The sequence below is a fragment of the Electrophorus electricus genome, chromosome 6 (genome assembly GCF_013358815.1).
Source record: "Electrophorus electricus isolate fEleEle1 chromosome 6, fEleEle1.pri, whole genome shotgun sequence".
Taxonomy (NCBI): Eukaryota; Metazoa; Chordata; class Actinopteri; order Gymnotiformes; family Gymnotidae; genus Electrophorus; species Electrophorus electricus.
This window is the reverse complement of record NC_049540.1, coordinates 15,136,354-15,157,669: the sequence shown is the minus strand read 5'-3', so window position 1 is coordinate 15,157,669 and position 21,316 is coordinate 15,136,354. Positions and strand designations below refer to the sequence as shown.

General features: G+C 36.6%; 1 protein-coding gene across 20 annotated transcripts in view; it reads left to right on the top strand.

Moving 5' to 3' along the window:
• Positions 1-21,316, top strand: part of jade2 (jade family PHD finger 2) — a 76,030-nt gene that overhangs the window by 28,409 nt on the left and 26,305 nt on the right. For 11 of the 20 annotated variants that reach the window (XM_027008349.2, XM_027008339.2, XM_027008343.2 and 8 more), the window contains 5 exons: positions 8,592-8,677; positions 12,584-12,741; positions 18,986-19,155; positions 19,646-19,857; positions 20,216-20,383. In XM_027008349.2, the coding sequence (XP_026864150.2) occupies positions 8,592-8,677; positions 12,584-12,741; positions 18,986-19,155; positions 19,646-19,857; positions 20,216-20,383 (794 nt within the window). Of the gene's footprint in view, positions 1-8,591; positions 10,855-11,003; positions 12,058-12,583; positions 12,742-18,985; positions 19,156-19,645; positions 19,858-20,215; positions 20,384-21,316 lie in introns of those variants that run through there. The other 9 variants (XM_035527202.1, XM_035527203.1, XM_035527207.1 and 6 more) reach the window with 9 other exon arrangements.

The window sequence follows — 21,316 nt, the reverse complement described above, 5'->3', positions numbered from 1 at the left end:
GTTACTTCAGTCTCGACTCATAAAAGTTGCAAGTTCGATGTGATTATTTCTCGCCTACCTGAAAATAGAAATCCACTCTTCCTAATAATACTAATAATAATGCTTGCTAATAATATGCTAATAATGACCAGAAGCTTCAAATCCACAGACATGAAGCTATATCAAAACAATAAAACAATTAACCCCAAAAAGATTTGTGGTAAACTCAAATAAGTAATTCTGAGTGTGGCTAAACATAGAGGGAAAGTAAAAAAAAATATGGGACTAACTATGGCTGAGCAAGCTACTTGGCAGAAGAGAGGAAGGAATGAACTAATTAAATGCATTGACATTACAGTAACTCAGTACCAACTGATAGCATAATAGAACATGCAGGCCTTAGGCTTCTATGGATTCAACTGGGCTGAGTCGTCTGTTGGAGTGCAGAGTCCCCTTTCTCTCACGTTGCTTGTTCAAAAGTCTGAAATGCAATGTGGGGCTGATGGATAATGAAACAACCCAGCTTTCTTTGATACACTGGACTTGATACCCAAAGCTGGCTCAGGCAGAGAGCTATCTGCCTTTGTGTGTAGGCCCTTCTAGAAGAGAGCAGAAGTCTTGGTAACCATTAGAGATGAACTAATTGCAGTTTTCTTGGCTGATTATGATTTCTGATTTTTTTAACATATGACTGGCTAAAATACATTTCTAAGGATTATAAATGACAGGATCTAGAAACTTTTCTTTTAATGGAAACTTCTTTCATCTCAATGTAAACAATTTCACTAGGTTATAGAACAAACCTTTTCTTTTCATAAACCTCCAAATAAAATATAGATCAATATCTTTACTTTTCCAAAAGGGAATGTGGTGCACCTGGTTTAAAAAAATAAATAAATATGACAGCAACATAAAGGCCTAATGCAGTCATGTGTGGCTGTTTGTGCTGCTATTGCCCTCTTGTAGTATAAATGTGTAAATGTGACCTGTACAGAGTCTGTTATATGAGACTGATCACCCATTCACCAGTTATGACCAGTCACACAGAAAATTGGCAGATTCAAGACAATAGCCGATTGATCAGTGAATCTTGACTAATAGTGGTTCTTTAGGTTGTTCTTGTCTTGAAGATTCTAGAACTGAATAATCACTGGCTGATTAATCCCTTATCACTGGCAGTCTCTATCAGCACAAAAAAACAGGGATGCTCACAATTAGGCACAACAATGTGGTAATCAGCAAATTCCACCAAATATGCACTAAAAAATAAGAAATTAACCTTCTGAAGTCTAAGGGCATTTTCTCTGTTTTTGCACATTTTCTTAAATTCACTTTAAAGGTTCTTTCTTGTTGCATGATACCCATATGCTACATAACAAATCGTTCAGACTAATCTCAGCGCTTTTCCTAATGAGGTACCATTTGACTTAGGGCACTGCATAAAGAAATAATATGGCCATAAATCTGAAAATATGAGGTCCAATTTTAGAAATGTATCATATTTCATTTGAAATACCTTTTACTTGTGTGAATCCACTGTTTTGTTGTTTGAAATAGGTTTACCAAAGTGTTTGGTTCACAAAAGCAGTGAAATATATGAATGAAGTAGTATAGAAATATGTAATAAATGCTTAAAATGACAGTACAATTATTTACTGAGTAAAAGTGTGGTCTGTCACACTATTTTCACCAAATCTTAGATGAACTGAAATAAAATGTGACTGAAAAATGACTTTATATTACATATCAAACTTTGTGTGTAAGTGAAAAATGAGCAATACAGCTATAACAAAAAATGGGGAAAAAAACCAAAGGTCTCAGCTGTACAGAACAGGATTCAGTATGGAAAAAACATATCCAGTCATCTATAGTATACTAGCTTACTTTCACACAAAAAAAATTGACAAAGTAAACTTTTACTAATGGACAGTCAATTTTGTCAAAGTAATGACTACAGTATTAGAAATCAGTTTCACAACTTTTGCTCAGAAGCAGCATTTAGGTTGATGGCAACACCAGAGGCAGCACCTCACCTGGACTCGTGAGATTTCTAACTAGATCTAGAATCATGCAGACTGGCAACATGTGGCATGGTCTGATGAGACATGGTACCAATTGTTTCATGCTCATGTTTGTGTGTGGCATAGAACCCCATGAAACCATGGGCTCCAGTAGTCAAGAAGACTCTATGCAAGCTGGTGGTGGTTCGATACTGGTGGTGTGTGTGTTCTTATGACATGGGTTTGGTTCACTGGCCCATCTAAACATCATTGACTGATGTACACTACGTTTCACTGCTTGATGACAATTTGCAGCCCTTCATGGACTTCATTTACCTTCACTATGATGGGATATTCAGGAATAATGCACTGGGTATGCTGGAGAGCTAGTAAAAGGGCAAAAGCTTAAAGATTTTTTTTTTTTTTTAAATTTAACTGTATTTGCCCAAATGTTGGCAGAAAAGAACATATGGGGTGGTCTAAAACAAGAGAATCTTGTTAGAGTAACAATGCTCAAGTGCCACTGGCATTAGCCTCCAGCTTGAATGGCTTGGTGAATTCAGAAAGTGGTGCAATAAACAGCAGACCTTTTACTGTGTCAAAAGCAGAAAAAAAGTAACGTCTGTAGTAACCTGCCAATCTGAGAAGTTTTCTTTTGGCACACCCAGAAACTGAAATGTATGTAAATACATTCTAATGTACAAATTGAGCTTGTCCTGCAATACAAAACTGAAAACCAGAATGCCGTTCATTACCAAAATAACGTGGCATATTTATATTTATCTAATTTTTGGCTTGCTAAGAAATTTTGTTAGTAGCCTGTAATGTGGCCCTTAGGTTTGTGGAATAACTTTGTTTTAGAATACAGGATGTCAATTACAGTCAAAATTTATTTTAAACAGTGTCGAGGAAAAACTCCCTAGAGCATGAGGAAGAAACCTTGAGAAGAACAAAGACTCAGAGCTGGGGGCATCCTCCTCTGGCCAATTGTGCAACAGCAAACTTGTTCACATATACGTATCATGAAATTATATGTGAGTATTGCCAGTCCTGTAGCATTTTTAAGGAATAAAGATCAAAGGCAGAGTTTAGTATTGTTTAAGTGTTGTAGTATTGTAAACCACCCAAACATGTTTATATTTACATTAGCCATATTTGGTCGATGCCCTTAAAGAAGTGCTTTATCTCTATAAAAGAAGTGCAAAGTCTCAAAAAGACAAACTCATACTAGTGTAAATAGGTTATTGCCAATAATTCTATCAAGGTAAACTACGTAAGAAAAGAGTATGTTTTGTTTTTTGTTTTTTTGTTTTTTTAGTGATTTTTAAATTGGTGTCCGAGCTGTATGGATAGCCAGGGGAAGTTAATTTCTTCACATAGGTGCCAGGACAGATATAAGTCTTGATATGTCTTCTTCATTACTTTACAGATAGTTCATATAAAACTGTATTAGAAGCCTAAAAGGAGAGTTGTGCAAATCAGGGTTTGATGAGTACCTATAGATACATGTGAGCTGGTTTGTGCTTTGTAGGTGAACATCTACAGGGACTTGGTAGAGGGATTGCAGCAAGGGGTGATGTTGGTGAATGTTCTCTTTTTTCACCTGGAATGAACACACTTATGCAAAGACAGAGAATTTCAGGATGAAAAGTGATTTTGGGGGGGGGGGTTGTCGTTAAGGGAGAGAAAGAGGGATCAGTGAGAAGAAGAAAAAAATAAATATAAGGGAAAGGAAAAGTCTAGATGAGAAAATTCATCTAAGGTTTTCTGCAGGATGACATGGCTCGTTGGAATTCCCTTGGCTCATTCCAGGCTGAAGGAAAGTTTGGAAGTCTTCTGCTTCAGAGTCTGTGGATTCTGCATAAAAAACAAATGAAATCTTTAGAGAAACATAGAAGTGTCAGTCTCACTATACAAGTATATCCCCTCCGTGCGTCTTACGCATTGCTTTTTAGCCTCTTTGATTGCCCACAGGTGTAAGTCATTGGATATGCCCAGCTGTGCATGGTTTGGTCAACCTACCCATCAGCCAAATGTGCTGGATAGCTTACAGTGGTGCTGAACCGGTGTGTGTGTGTGTGTGTGTGTGTGTGCAGGTGGTTCAGCACCTAGGGGGCTATGGGGTGGCTCAGACAACCCCCCCGGCTTTCCTGTCTGGTACTGAAGGTTACTGAACAGATCTGAATTACCTAGTCAACCAACTGAATTAAGGCTACCAAGGAATTAGCTATCTTAATAAATGTAATCTCTTTTGAAAACAGCTGTGAGCTAAAAACAAGAACGTCACGTAAGTAAATTAATTATTTAATGTTCAAGTATAGCTATATAGTTCTTGCAGCTTATTAATTTGAATAGTTAGCTAACTTAGCAAGATGGGCAGTGCAATTAGACCAGTGCAACTTTCCACTTTCATCTTTTTGTAAAGTTAACTAGCTTACTAGTACAATGCAATAAGCTAATAAAAACCTAAAGCAAAATGAACTAACATGAGTTGCATTACAATTGCTCTATTAATTCTTTGAGAAGTAGACTACTTTAGAATTTGGCCATTTAATGGAGCTTTCACTTGGTAGGAAGTGAAAAATGTTCAGACTGAAGGGAACTTCATACTGGGAGTAGTGAATAACAGTTTATCACTATGCAGGAATTTGACATGAAAATACCCAACATTCATTGCATGCATCAACAGGATTCTTTGGTGAATTTAACCTGCTGGCTGGCTGATTATCACAGAGCATATTGTGAATATTTTTCATGAATTGTGAATATTTGAGTTCATGTGTATGTATGTGCATGTGTGTGCTATTAATATTTCATAAATATTTGCTGAAAACTATCAATGATGTAACATCATCAGAATGGTCTACTGGAAACATAATTTACTTTAACTTTTTCCTAGTTACCTAATGTTAATTATCCTGAAGAAAATATTGTCTATGGCAAGCTGTTCAGCTAACATGAAACCAGTATAGGGTCAATTTTACATAAACGGTAGTTTTATTAAAATAAAAGCCAATAAGAAATGTACAACCAAATCCATAATGCCTTCCAGCCAGTTTAATGTGATGTTAACAGCTAATTGTCACGGAATGCTCCTTCCCCCCCATGAGTCACGTGGTATGGCCTGCCACATGCAGGGGGTTTCATGATTGTCTAATTCGTAACCAAGCCCACCTGCGATAGCACACACCTGCAGAGGGTTTAGTGTTAAGTGTTTGTCTGTATTTAAACCCCTGTTAGTGTGTGCTCCCTTGTTGGTCATTGTCTATGCAGATGTTGCTGTCAATGTTTATGTAGTGGTAACATTAATTTGTGTAGCCACCTTCAATATTTGTATAATCCTTGTTAATGTTAAGTGTGTATTCATGTTCATCTTTAATGTTAGGTGTGAGTCCCACTGTTGTCATCTATGTCGTGTTAATAAACGTCTGTCGAGGGAGTCTGTGCGTCCTGCGCTGTGCCCTGCGGCACTCGGTCCATCACCACTAATAGTGAGGTGTTATCACATTTCCTCATCTATAAATTTCGATTTCCAGCATATTTTACCACATTTTGTCCTCATGTTGTTCACACTGCTCCATAAAACATACCACCAGAACTTTTGATGTAAGAAGCAGATGTATTTAAAAGGCACATTTTTTTGTTCATTTTGAATGATCATGAAGGCAGACCTTCCAACTGTAATAGTAGGACTACATGAAGAGGAAAATGACTTGCTTGAGCATGATCTCAGAATTCCCTGAAACTTTGCGAAAAAATGCATATTTAGGTATTACAGAGGAAGAAACTAAACAGATATAGACTTAGGAGAGATACAATTTTGATGCTCTGCCATGTTTTATAATACTGAAGACGAACTGAAGTTATCAATGCATCTCAGCCATGAGATTCTCATGTTGGTGATGGGGTTCTGATTAAAAATTGTTTTTACTAAAGGTTTTAGTTCTGTCTCGTAAGAAAGTCTTATGGGGAACAGAATATCTGTGGAGGCAGTATGTCCGACAGCCCCACCATAATCAGTATTTAAAGTCCTAAAATAAGCAACGCTGTGACTATCTGATGTCCTGCATCTTCCCCCACCAGTAAACCCAGACCATCTAGGTGTCAAATCACTGATTGGAATGTGAGGGACCTTCAATAACCACCATCAAGCATACTACTACTGTTCTTAGAAAAGCTATAATTCCAAAATTTAATTGTTTTAACTTAGACTGATGGAATTTTTACACAGAATTTTCCTTGCACATCTCAAGGATGCAGATGACTTCTTTTTTTTTTTTTTTTTTTTTGTTATTTTTATTCCTATAGTTATCAACATGTGAAACAAGGAAAATTCTGTGAAATAATTTGAAAATGTAGAAATTTCTGAGAATTATGCACAGTGCCACCCAGCAACTGAAATGACAAATGTATAATGGCATGTTTCTGCTTTTGCAGGTATAATGATCAACAAGTAATAACAAAGGTTTAACTTTGTATTCACTATGACCAAGTTGTGTTACAAGATCAGGTAATGTCAGGTTAGGCTAATGTGACCTCTGAATTACAGAGTTTTCTTATTTAATTTTGGAAACTTGTTTGAACTGTTTGAAAAAGTTAGGTGGAGGGAGGTTAGGTGGTTTGCATAAAAAGAAAAATAAGAATTTTTAAAGAAACAGAGAACCTTATCTTTAATGCGGTATGCATTTCTTAAATAGGTTAAATGATTTTATAATCAATTGGAAGCATCAGTACAGCTTTTTCTAATCACTAACTTTCCAGAGCAGCTCATCAGCATTCAATTTCTTTGTTCTGTTTGGCATTGAAGCCACTTACAGCAGCAATTTGGATTGACCGAGATTTTCCTGGTATTACAATAAGGGGATCAACTCATGCATTGATGCCTTATATAAATGATATTTTATTTGTAGCTGAGCCAGTTGATTCACTACCTTCCCTTCTTTTAAATAATTTTATGTTGTTCTAAATTATTTGGCTACAAGGTAAATCAAAAACTCCTCCCTTAACCCTTTTGCATATTTTTGCATAATATACATGAAATGAACTCTCTACTGCAAATTAATTATTTACTGTAGTCAATTACATTAAAGGTCCAACTGAAAAATTTTTAAACACTTAAATGTTGTTTGTAAGACTTTTATTTGAAATGGCGGGGGGGAAGGCCCCACATGCATCTAGGAAGATTACAGCTTCTGACAGTTAGAGCCTTACCCGTAACCCAGCTTCTGGGAGTTAGAGCATGTTTTATTATTATTTTAATCACAGGCATTTGGCTCACTGGTCAGTCCCACTTGAAAGAGGTTTCCATGGTATGGCATTGCACTTTGTGTATCAGCTTCACTCCCACTTCATACTATAAATTTGTTGCAACATTCCAGTTGAATTAGTCCTCTAATATATAGTACATTCAGAGTACATTCAAAGATATGTATTAGGAATTTTCGTATTGTATGCAAGGAATTGATAAGTAGTAGGCTAAGATTTTTCAGAAGATTACAAAAATGTCTAATAAGACACTTTATGATTCTGCATTGATTTTACTGGATACTGTGTAGATTATATTGGCATGGTCCTATAGATTCACCAGAATGCTTGCTGTGTCAGACTGGGGGAAGCATTTTGGTACATGTCCTTTTTGGCTAGGCCTAAGTTTAGTGATTATGCCTTAGGCCTAGTCCACAATTATATGAGTATTTGGGGGGAAAAAAAATTTGTGTTATTACTAGCATTAATACTAGCATTTTCAGTCCATTATTCTCAGAAGTTCCCTGTTCATAATAAAACACCAAAAACGATGGAAGAGGTGAATGGTGAGCATAAGCAAGTTTCTGACTCCTATGTATTTTCTGCCATGGTACTTTGTTTACACACTGCAGTTGCATGCAGTGTAGCAGCCAACATGTAGAGAGAATGCTAGGAAAAAGATAGACAGCTTCTTTGTCTGGACATGTAATGAAGTCAAGTAGCTAATCATGAAATTAAAACGCCTACTGCAGTAAACAGCATGACAATGAGTTCTGGCATTTTGTGGAGGTCACATGGCAATGTCAGTGTTTTCCTTTATTCAATCTCCAACACTAAAGATGAATTTTCAAATTTTCACAATTAAAATTAAATAATAAATAAACAAATCTAATTTATTTTTTGTAAAAGAAATCTGCGTATTTATTAATGTAATTGTGATATAATTGTGATGGTGGTGCAAGGCAGAATGCAAATATGAACTGACGTTTTCACAAACAGAGACATTTATTTTACACTAAAGAAAATGAAACCAAACATGAAGAACAATACAATACACAGAAAGTAACAGGCTCAAACACTGACAAGGACTGACTAATACACAAGGACTTAAATATACATGTTAACAATTCTACCAAGGGACAGGTGTAACACATAACTAACAGTGACCAAGTACACACACACACACACACACACACACACACGTACGTGCAGGAAGAAGTCATGTGTGGGAAGGAACCAAGGAGGAGGGGCCATGCCATGACAGTAATACATTATTTGAACCATAATGCTAAGTGTTTTAATGGATTTACTTATATATATATAACACACACACACACACGCACATTATATATGATATTTGCATTACAGGCCAAGTGACAACCTGGTCGCGATCCTCAAAGAACACTGGGACCAACAGCACATGGGTTCGGCAGGACCAAAAGAAACCATCAGAGGTTAGTCTTTATGTAATATGTTTCTATTATTAAATGCCAGAAGGATGTTATTTGTAATTTTGACAAATATTCCTGTGGCAATATTTGGACCAAGTATTTTTAATTTTCAAGGAGGCAGATAATTAATAATACAGTCAAATCATTATGGAAATTAATATTGCATGTTGGGCTTAATTTTTTTCAGTGTACATAATATTTCCGGTGTATCTAATAAAAATCTTTTTGGTAATTAAAACATTCCTCTTAAAAAATCCTTAATTGAACTTCTCAGTGACTTGCAGTGACTAATGTTTTACTCTGTGTATCCAACGAAATTAATTGTCATTTTGAGGAAATGTAAGTGGATATTTCTAGTCGGGGTCTGTCACTTTAGTCTAGTGCAGACATGCACCAACATTGTTGAAATATTTTAATTTATTTATTTAAACTCTTAAATTGTAACCCAAGAAAATCACACTTTTACTTCTGTCCATGCTGAATGGGAGCTGCAAGTTTCACCAGCTGCTGAGGCTCATTAAGGCTGGCAAAACAGCTGCTGTAAACCATTCCATCCAGCTGCTAAGTCTCTTTTCTGAGGTGCTTACTTCTGCCATAATTTTAAGGTGCTGTGAAGATTCTGGGCCTTCTTTTTGCGTGTGCTGCTAGTTTATAATCTTCTAAAACTGTGCAAACTTTAAATAATACTAAAAATGTTTTTTGTGAAGTTAATTGTTTTTATGCTGCACAATATGATCTTGATTTTAAGGTCCACTGTAATTCCTTCTCTAGAAATGGCAAAGAAAACCTGATGGATCTAATGGTATTCAGCCTCTGTGTAAAGTTTATACTAAAGGTATAAGAGATAAATCTAAAGATTTATTAAGTGCTGGCCCAGCAGTATTCAGAAGGGGAGGTATGTTGTAAGTGTCCTATTAGCAGTACCTTTATGCACAAACTGTGATGTAAAACCCCATTTGTATACTGACAAAAGTGGATTGATTGGCACCTGTGATGTGGGTTGCAGTGGTGTTCTATCCAACTGAGGCTGACCTCCTGCTGTGCTTTTCCCTGCAGGTGCCTTCTTGGTCATGAGTCATTAACTAATATGGTAAATGAAAGCAGCAATACGCTTTTAGCTTCCTTCCCAAACTCTCAAGACCATCAAAATACCCAATCATCAAAGATGGGAGTATTCTAAAATTAGCACTAATATTTGTCATTAAGCTGAAGGAGCCAGTCACTGTCTTTTATCTGGTTTATCATAGGCCTCTGCAGGTGCAAGTATCAGCTTCTTATAGGATCAAGCTCGATGATGTGGATCAGTTAGGGTGTCTTATTTTACCCACGCTTGTATACATTTTATTCTAAAGCATAAAATTGCATGCAGTTTGTACCTATGCCATGAAACCACTTTTATTTTGATGGAACAACCTCTTTGCATTTAATCTCTGTGCAGGGTCCAATGGGTCTAATCACTGAAGTGCTATCGATGATGTAAGGTATATTCCATGGCCAAGACAGCAATTTTTAAGATATCTGATTTAGAAGTTTTCCTCACAATGTTCAGGTTATTGGTTCCCTCAGTATTTAAGGGTTCTGTCTGTCTCTGCTTCCTGATTACCATCAAATGTTAACCTGTGATTGTGAATGCAAGATGGCTACTGCACCTTCGTCTATGCAATTATGACATAGCTATCGTGTCTAAGCCTAATTCAACAACAGAAAAGATTTTTTGACAGGTCTTTTAACTGCATTTCAGTGCTAAATTTGGGTCATGCTGCCAGTTGCATCTGATTTAAACTGTCTTAAACGGACTTTTTTCAGGTAGTGTTGCCCAATGTGCACGTTTATTATTACTCAGTCATAAAATCAGATTTCCACTATGTTTAAATATATCCATGAATAAAACATGATGAAAGCTGGAACATGTTTTTATATTGTGAGCCAAATTGGGGGTGAGGGTGGTTGGTCTGGGCAGGGATGGGGGATGTTAGGGATTTGGGCTCCTTAATAACTGCCAGTCAGTGCAGTGTTCTCTAACCCTGACATTTATGTTTGTGCCATAGTGACAATAGACTTCTTATGACGAACCTCACGTTGCCAGTTGTTTTAATGCAGTTGGCATCTCTTTTGGAGATTTGGTGACCTGAAGATGCAAACAATTCCTTCAGTGTTTAAGTGCCTTATTAATTTCACAGGTATTAAATTGTCATTTGCAAGTACCTCTGAACATGTAACACTGTGGATATTGTTCATTTAGTAGATGCATGTAAATCCATATTTGATTAGTGATGCATGTAAATCAATATTTTATGTACCTTTCATCATAATTTCTGTTCTTTGTCAGGAATCAGCAACTAGCTTTTGCTATCATGGTAGCCCTGCTCTTGATGTGGATGGCTCATCGGCATTGATGGGGCCTGGATGGAAGGCCTTGCTTGTGGATTCTTTGGCTGAAAGATATGCTGAAACACTTTTTAAATTTTCCTAGCCACCGGTCCATTTCTCAGCCAGTTAGCTGGTTAACGTTAGATGAGTAGAATGCGCAATCTTCAATACTAATTATATATGCTCCCTTTAGTCTGTGAGTAATGAATTACTAAGGACAGGTTTTTATTTTAAAACATTGCAAAATTCACTTTCAGCATCTTCTGACAATTCAGCATTCTAACTTGCTGATGCTTGGGCATGGTACAATTTGAAAGATGCCCTACAAAACAGATTCCAGGTGTCCAAGATTCCTACCTCATAATGCTACAGCATTCAGTGTGTTATGAAAAATGGAAGAGCGAGTACGTACTTGTAGATGTGTGAATGTTCATGTAATTGTACATGCATGATGTAAAAAAAGAAGACGACTTGCTGAATTTGGTCTCCTATGGAGAACCAACAAAATAAATATTTTTGAACAGCAAAATGATGTTGCCGTATGTTAATAAGCTTAGCTGTTCTTGTTCTAGTTGATCACAGAACAAAGGTGCCGAGTTTGACGTGTGGCAGGGTTAGGGTTAGCCACAAATTTCTGGCCTGTGAAATAATGCTGGGTTTTTGTATGCATTTGTTAGTAAAGAAAGAACATTGTTATGAGGGAATCGTTATGCTTTAATCTAAACACAAAATATATTAAAGTTGCATTTGACATTAAATAGGTCAAGAACTATGTTCTTTAATTATTGCTCTTTACCCTTTGCCACATTTTTGTAAATTCTCATGTGTTTGTTATTTTTGGAAATTATCCTAGCTTTTGGAGGGTAATTTGGAGTGAATTTTCAACACTTGTTCCTCAGTGGATGCAACACGATGTCATTCTGTTGCATAAGGAATCTTGCTTTTGGTGCTAATGAGAATGGAATTGATTCAGGCCATGTGACTACATTTGTAAGCTTGTTGAGTAAACTTTGGTGAGTCTTTTGTCATGGGAGATAGGCCTTTTGACTGTTTATTATTCATGTGTCCATGTGGAGCAGATGAAGAAACCTCCCTTTGAGGCCCATCCTTTGTTGAAGGGAAAACCACAGAGCGAAATACTGTGGGGCAAGAATATTTAAACATCGGTTGAACACACCCCTTTTTCTTCTTTGAAGGAAGCTTGCTTTATGCATTTATGGCAGTGCTGCCACCTGCAGTCTGCATGGTACCTACATGGCTCTAGTGAAAAACTAATAAATAAATCAACAAACATGGCTTTCCTGACATGGCAAACACTTACTCCAAAAAAATATTATATGGAAAATTGTAAATTTGACATTTTGCCTGACCATTTCCAGAAAAACAAAAGATGTTGCCTCAACCTAAATTAACTTATGCAAAAGAAAAACAGTTCAGCATAATTTTTGTTCTTGAATAATTTGTTTTTGCTTTGTTACATTTTTATTTCACTAGATTACATTTTGATCTAGGCTGTAAAAATAACTTTTTTTCCTGCAGGTGTTTCGGACAGATTTTATCACAGCCATGAAGCTTCCTGACTCAGCTCAGTTGAATCCAGAGGAGTTCTATGTTTTGTCAGACCCCTGGAGACAGGAATGGGAGAAGGGTGTTCAGGTTCCAGCCAACCTGGATGCTATTCCTGAGCCTGTGGTCAGGTCAGTGACTTTTTTTGGTTTCTGCATGATTAAGTAGCTAAAAAAATCAGATTGGTTCATGCCTCAAAGCAAGAAAAACTCAGGCTTGTATTTATTTGCGAGATATAGGATTCTGTAGGTGAGATTACATTGATTATGCCACGGACCAAGAATGTCCAAAACTTTAATGTAAGAGGGCCACTAGGAGAAAAGTTGTTAGTTATGTGTAGTTGAAATAATGTCAAATCTTTTTGACTTTTGTTTGGCATTGTTAACAAAAAGATTTGCTAAAGTATGTTGATCCATATAAAGAGATCATTCAGATGCTATGTAATTTCATCAGTGGGAGTATGGACTTTTCCAAGTTCCTGCATTAATGGTGGTGACTATGGAGAATGTTTAATGTTTACATTTCAGTGAATTCCAACTGCATGTTCTCATGTACGTCTTCCAAATCAGCAGAGAAAGATATTTATAAGGGATTGGTTAAATTCTGTGATAAGTTATATACATATTTTTCTTATTTTGTCAAATTATAATTAGACAAAGACACAGAAAACATAGTATAACAAAATAAAATGCAGAGATGCAAAACAAAACATAATCCAACAACACAAGACAGGAAGACAAGGTGTAAATAGACACAGGTGCAAATGGAGAAAGGCAGTGATATACAAAGCAAGAGACAAGGGCAATGCTAAAGGGAGAAACTAACTGATATGGAATTGAACAGAATGTTCAACAGTATGGATTTGAAAAGTCAGATGTGGAATAAATGTAATGTTAAGTGTAAGTATATGAATGTCACTTGAAAACAAAAGTAGCAGTATGACAAATTTATTCCAGCACAAAGGCTAACATATGAAAAACAAATTAAGCCACCCTCCTCACAAAACTTTCAGTAAAATAGAAATTACATTGCTTCATTTTCTAGCGCTGTTCCATATGACATGAAGAGCTTCCATTTGAAATAGATTACTGATGATAAACCTGACACAAAGCTGTATTTTAATGAGCCAGTTCTGATGGTTTTGAACTGGATTCCAGTCTTCAAAGTCCTTTGTAGAAAGGTGGCACTTTTTTGAAGATTGAAGGAGTTGAAAGGGCATAGCCTATATGTTGCTCAAACGTATATCAAATTAAGGAGAGTTTGAAAAACAAATATCATTCACTTAATTTACACTTATACTCCAAGTGTGTACACATAGGAAAATGATTAAAATTTATTTCACATTCTGGCTCTGATTGGATCAGATGCTAGGTTGAAACTTGAAAAGTTGAAAGAAAAGCTGACCTGAGAATAAAACTTGAATAAAACTACAATAATGACCTCTCACACTTAGTGGCCAGAGACCAGGGGTACAGGTCCTATATTGTTTTATTCTTATTATTGATACAGCAAAGCTATGGGTGAAATGTATGAACATCTGTACAAAAGATCATATTGTTTGCCATTATGTCAAAATTAATTCCTGTTAACATAAGTTAACTTTGTGATTTTAAACTGACCTGAATGTAATGTTAATACAGGAATATCTGTTGCTGTAGCCGTGCATAGCAGCTTTTTTGTTTGTTTATGGTTGAAGTGATATGAAATTGGGATAAATTAACTCTTTTTTCCCTTTTTATTAGTTTATGAACCTATAAAACTAAGGTCCTGTTCACACCTGGCTTAACATGCTTCTTATGATCTGATTAAAAAGGACTGCCAAAACCCATAGCCATTTTGTAAGGTGGGCTCGAATTCAGGTCAGCTAGGTGATGACACCAACAGCCTACTGGGTGAACAACCACGCGCTAACAATGGTGGGCCCTTGTGCAGTACACTTAGATCTTGGATCAGGTAAAATAAAAGGAAAAAACTAAACACCACGCCGAGCGTGGAAAAAGGGAGAACAAAGGATGCCATGGGAAGAAATGGCAACCCCGATGCACTGGGGAAAACCAAACTAAAACTTCCCAAACAAAACCAGAAAACAAGGAACTTGAATGGCTAAGGGAAGCCTCGAGAGGGAAAACTGGAGAGGAGAGGGGAGGGGAAGTGTAAAAACACAGATTCCCTTACAGATAAGAAGTGAGGTGTAGCATGAGGGCTTACAGACCTCAATACCTGAAGTTACCAGCTAGGAGCTTGGCTCAGAGCTTTGGCAAAGACCCAACTCTGAATGATTGGGTCACTGGGCTTATATAAGGTCTAGCCCAGCTGTTGGGTGTTAAGCCTGATTAGTGGTGTGCCTGACTAGAGGCCTTCCTCTGTTGGCCGGAGGGCCCTCCTCGTCCTGGCACCAACCCTTACATGTTTAAACCTGGTATGCATCTCAAGTGAGAGCTGAGTATCATCAGCATAGCAGTGGGAACTAGAACAGTGATTACGTATGTCACCTAGAGGGAGTGTATATATGTTAACCAATTTGTTAACATAAATGGGGACTTCTCGGCACAGAACAAAGTTAGCTATGGTGTCCCACAAAGATCTGTTCTAGGGCCTCTGCTTTTTTCTTTCTTTCGTAGCAATGGAAACTAGCATAGTGATTTACGTATATCATCACCTAGAGGCAGCATATATATACACCATAGCTACCTCTGTTGTGTGCTGAGAAGTCTCCATTTATGTTAACAAACTGGTAGCAACCAGCTAAATAAGATTTAAACCAGGAAAGGGCTATTCCCCTAATCCCAACAACATTTTCGAGTTTATCTATTAAAATGTTGTGATGTGTCAAATGCTGCACTCAGATCAAGCAATATAAGCAAAGAGACATGACCCTGGTCAGAAGCCAACAACAGGTCATTAACTACTTTAATCAGTGCTCTCTCTGTACTATAATGCGGCTTAAACCATAACTGAAAGAATTCATGTATCTGCTTCTGATTCAGGTATGAACTTAGCAACTGAGCTACTGCTTTTTCTCGGATCTTGGAAATAAATTGAAGGTTTGAGATCGGCCTGTATTTTGACAGCTGATATGGGTCAAAGTTAGATTTTTTGAAAGTCATCTGATTACTACTAATTTGAATTATTTTATATTATATAATTAGAAAATATTGTGTGCTGGAGTGAAATTCTGCACTCAAGAGCTGTTCTGTTCTGCTATTCTATTTTATTCCAAAAGAGAAGCTTGTCTGCAATCCAAGATTAAACTAGATCAGTAGCTAGTTTATCAAGTGGTCACTTTCTACTGTGATAACATCTGAAAACCATGAAATGCTTTGTTCTTATTTTTATTACATTTGGTAAGGGGCTTCATTAACTAATGATTTTGTAAAATGAATTACAAAATGAATTGATGAATTATAAAAGTGCTTTGTCATTACTCGTAGAATGTATTCTAGCCAGTACAGTAGGTTAGAGTTCAAGATACCATTGAACTAAAGTACTGTTGAAATACAGGGATCAGTGCTAGTGCCTAGAACTGCAAACCACATATAAGCTCCATCTCAGACAACATTAAGTGCAATAACAAACAATACTCTACAATAAGTACTAGAGTTTCAGTTACTCAACATAGGTGCAGGAACAGTGGTCATTTACATATTCCATTAATAGATGTGTCTTCAGTCTGTGTTTGAAGACTCAAGGGACTCTGTTGTCCTGGGAGCCAGGACAGAGAATACACTTGATGCTTGTCTTCCAGACATAAAGTATGGTGTTTCAAGCTGAGCTGTACTTGTGGTTCGAAGTACTCGAGGTATGGATCAGGCTTTGACCAATGACATCATGTATGGATGGGCTAGTCCATTTTTTGCTTTGGAGGTGAGCATCAAGGTTTTAAATCTGATGTGGGCAACTACTGGAATCCAATGAAGGGAACGCAGTAGCGGCATGATGTGTGAACTTTGAAGACCAGTCATGCTGCTGCATTCTGGACATTCTGGAAACAGCTGCCAATTACTCCACAAGTGTTTTCCACATGCAATCGAAGTGATTTGATAGGCCCCCCTCCTCTTCCCCCTAATACCTTGGTAGTCAATAGGTGTGAAAGAACGTCACTCTAAGAAAATAGCTCTTTATGGCCCAGAAGAAACCAACAAATCTAAAAGAGGAGGGTGTTAGGGGTCTGTTCAGGAACACTGCTATGTGAGTAACGTGCATTTTGTGGTAACTAACTTGCGTATTTTGTGTTTGGTTATGAAGGAAAGGAATGTGTTTTTGTACAAAGACAAAAGCAAGCAAATAAAGAACTTTACTAACATTCTATATACTATTTAAACATCACACATTTGCTTTGATGGCAATTGACAAAATCTGAAGTTATCTTATACTGGATGCATGTTTTAAAAGGTCATATAAAAGGACAGGCGCGACTGTTGTGCAAATTTACCAAAAAAAACCCCCGGTGTATTCATCATGGGATTTCTGGTGAATGGTTGCACATAGATGGCTGAAAATTAGTAAGCACGTACGTAGTCTTACGTAGCACGTACGTAGCACGTAGTCCTAAGAAACCTTTTATTGATGGCATCAAATATTCTTAAAATTCATCTATCAAGTGATTTCTTTGATTATAATATAATGTTATTTGATTAAAATAAAATGGTTTCTTCTCATTGCACCCCCCCACCACACACACACAGTTGAATACATCTGCTCTAAGGAGTACAGCATTTTCTTTTCTTTATTTTCTGTTATTTCTTCTATTTTCTGTTATTTCTTCTTGCTCAATTGCACGGATAGAGAATCTGAATTCCAAAGGCTAACACTTAAACATGGAAATGTCAAGTGATAAGAGAGAAGACAGTTTGTGCTCTTTGATGAAACGCTGTGCTATATCATTCTGTCATTGCATGATGTTTAACATATGTCCAAAGTCATTCTGGCCTGAACTGAGCTGGTGACTCCTTGTGCATCCTTTGCAGCTTGTTCTAGTGTGACATCTGGTACATTGCATCTCTGTGCAAATGACAGTGTTTTATTTAAGGACATGTTCTGTAGTATTGACAGCATACTTTTAGTCTCCACCCTTCTGTTTGCCTTGGTAGCATTCAAGTAGATGTTCATGCCATGCTGGATTTGGAACTGAATTTGAAGTAGAATCAATTGAAAATACTTCTAGTTTAGCATTAGTAGCATCAATAGCAGTATCAGTGGCTCTTCAGTCTCATGCTGAACATATTCCAGCCATCTTTCCACCTTTTTCACAAATCTTCTAAGCATAGCAGACCATTCCTTTTGGTCCTAAATAAATTCATTTTCAACCAAATATGCTTTAATGAATTTTTTTCAAATTAAAAAAGAACTCCATATAGTGTTGTGGAAATTGGATATTCTAATATGTATATTCTAACTTGAACAGCATCAGCATTACTGTTCTCTCCCACCAGTGTTTGTGTCCTTGTCTTGCCAAGCACTCCTCCCAATTTTGATTTCCTAGTTGTTGTTGTTTTTTTTTGGGGGGGGGGGGGGGTTGCATTTTACAGCTTCAGCGCTGTATATTTTTCCCTGTAAATAAAGTTCATTACTTCACAATACCATTGACTACACAGAATAAAGATAACAATTAAGACGCAAAGTGGAAACTAATATTAAATTAATATTTTAGGTAAAGTAATATATTATACCTCAGATAATAATACATAATTTCAGACTTTATTTTAGGTTAATAATCATCATCATAATGAAACTGTAGATCCGTTTATAATGATTAGTGTGATATGTTGATTAAGCAGATATTCTGTTGTAAGATCTAAACATTTTATCACTAAAAATGTAACTGGCACTACAATTATTTAGGATTTCTCATTTATTATCTCAACATTTACAAATGTTCAAGGCTCTCCAACCAATCACAGTCCTCTCCCTCAATCAGCCTCTCCTGGCTGTTGTCTCCTGTTTTTAATCTCACGTGACTATTTTAACTGTCTGTTTTCACTTCTTTGTTGCAAAGTATTGTCATGGTTAGCTCAAGCATACTGAGTGAGTTTTTGTATTTTGTCATCCCTGTTTATCGACACTTTTTGGAACTTGCCTACACCATTTGTTTTGTCTCGCTACCCTGTGGTTGCTGATCTTTGCCTGTTTTTCGACTATGAGTATGGGCTCATAATAAAAATGAGTAGTAATAAAACTCTTACATCATCTCTTGTTTGAAAGCATCTGGCTATATTCTGTACAAATACTCAACTTATTTTTATGTACTATGGAATGTATAAGGAAATATAGATGACTTACTGCACAAGACTATTTACCACATTGTTACACAGCGTGACCCATTGTTTATTGAAGTAATGGTATTTGATGTTGGCATTTGTGTGTGTCTGTTTTTAGGATGCTTCCTGAGGTCAGTCAGATTCCATTCTTTTCACCAACCCAGAGCAGGGAACAGAAAGAGTTAAGATTAGACTCTGAGATTCTCACAGACTCAATGAGTCGATATGATCTAGATGACTTCGATGTGGCTTGGCTAGAACTGGTCAATGCAGAATTCAGAGAACTAGGTATGGACCTCATTTTCTTACACTGTATAACACACTGAATGTAGAACAAAGGGTCTCCTCCAAAAACTGTATCAGGCTATATGGTGTTTGGTTTTTTATAATAAACTAAAATTTTGCTTTGTAATTCTATTTTTTTGTAAGAATATATACTTATTTGTACTTTACATAAAAAAATCCAAATTGGGCAGAATAGTTTTCTTTGTTTAAAAACAATAAAAATGGTAAAATCAAGGAAGCCAAAATTTTTGCGTTCACATGCATGAAATAGCAATTTGAATTCTTTTTGCAGCTTGTTGTAAAGAGTAAACATTATTTTCATACAATTAGCAAATAATCTGATTCCAGGTATATTGGTTTAGCCCCAGTTTTAGCTTTTTAGACCCATTTCCCCTTTTAATTGCCTGTTAGTATTATTGATGACTTCTAAACTGGACAGTACCTTAGTTATTGTTTGCCAGTGGTTGTCACAAATATCTTTTGTATTCTGCAGCTCTGCCAGAACTGGATGAACTGACCATGGAGCAGGTTTTGGTAGAGTTGGAGAGCCAGTGTGATGAGAATATGCAGAAGGCCATAGAGACAGAAGAGGGCTTGGGCATTGAGTATGACGAGGATGTTGTTTGTGATGTGTGCCGTTCGCCTGAAGGAGAGGATGGCAATGAGATGGTTTTCTGTGACCAATGCAATATCTGTGTGCACCAGGTATGGCAAATTGACAGAAGCTTCATTTTGGTGGTTGATTCGGTCTTCATTCATATTTATAACAAGTCTTTACAAATATAGGAAAATATTTTGAATTATTTGCTTTGTTCAAGCATTCCTTTTACAGAATCATGTTTGGTAGTTAAATTGGACTGAAAATGGCTTATCGCAAAAATGCACTTAGTGGGTAATTTTAAAAGTCACACCTTTTATATTTGTGGACCTTTGACCTAAGCACATTCCTGCCTATATATTTTTTTGTTTTTCTTAACTTAGGCTTAATATTTGAGAAAAGGGCTTTAAATGCAGTTGTTTGTTGATTGTAAAAAAAAAAAACATTTCCCCTTCTTTCTCAAAGGCATGTTATGGCATCTTGAAGGTTCCTATTGGGAATTGGTTATGTCGCACCTGTGCACTTGGGGTTCAGCCAAAATGTCTGCTGTGTCCCAAGAGAGGAGGAGCTCTGAAGCCCACTCGCAGTGGAACCAAATGGATTCACGTTAGCTGTGCCTTATGGATCCCTGAGGTATAGACCATGTTATTTCTTATCTTTTTCATCACTGACAAAAATCTGGTTACAGATTCGTTAAACTTGATTGTAATCTCGCTGTGGTTGTGTGACGTGGTATTTAAATTTTATTGAGTTGCCGTGGCAATAATTAGCACACCATTGTCATCTAAATACTGTGGTAAATTCTCTGCCTAAGGTGAAAGCCAATCAGAACCAACATATAAATGTTGAAGACCCATGCCAAGTCATGAGACCAGTGGTATGCTGAAAACTGCCAAATGTAATGCTTTTTTATCTTTAACCAGGAAAGGAATTTCATGGTTGTGGAATTGATGACTTCAGTTTCTCTTCTAAATCATGGAAAGCAGCTATTTATATGTTTGTAAATGCCTAAATTTGCAATTCTTTTGGCGAAAGATCTTGGTATTATGATATCCTCCTCCTTCATCTTGGTGTACTTCTACTATTTGAGCTGCAAAGCTTGCCAGCATGCAAACTGATGAAAAAGTGCCTTAAATAAATACATTTGCCAATTATTTAAATGATTACATGTGCAGACTAAACACTTAGTGAAAAGGTAATTGATCTACATTGGGAAGTGTACTGTCAGCCAGCTTCGGGAGGTATTTCTTTTACAGAGGAGTGTTCTGCAATTATATATTACAAATTGCTAGGTGCTCTGCAATTATATATTATATTATAAATCACTAAGATCATATTTAGATGCAGACAAAATTGCGTAGCACAATACATCATGCAAATAGTACAATCCGCATCTATGAATGACCAAATGTGTTACCATGTCACAATTTGCTGTTAACATTAACATGTTAATTCTGGCAATATGTTTTATGAATTTGTGATAATATGTGATAATCCAATAACAGCTCATATGCTTATACACAATTTTGTGATATGACTATATGAGGTGAGAGGTGAGATGGCGGC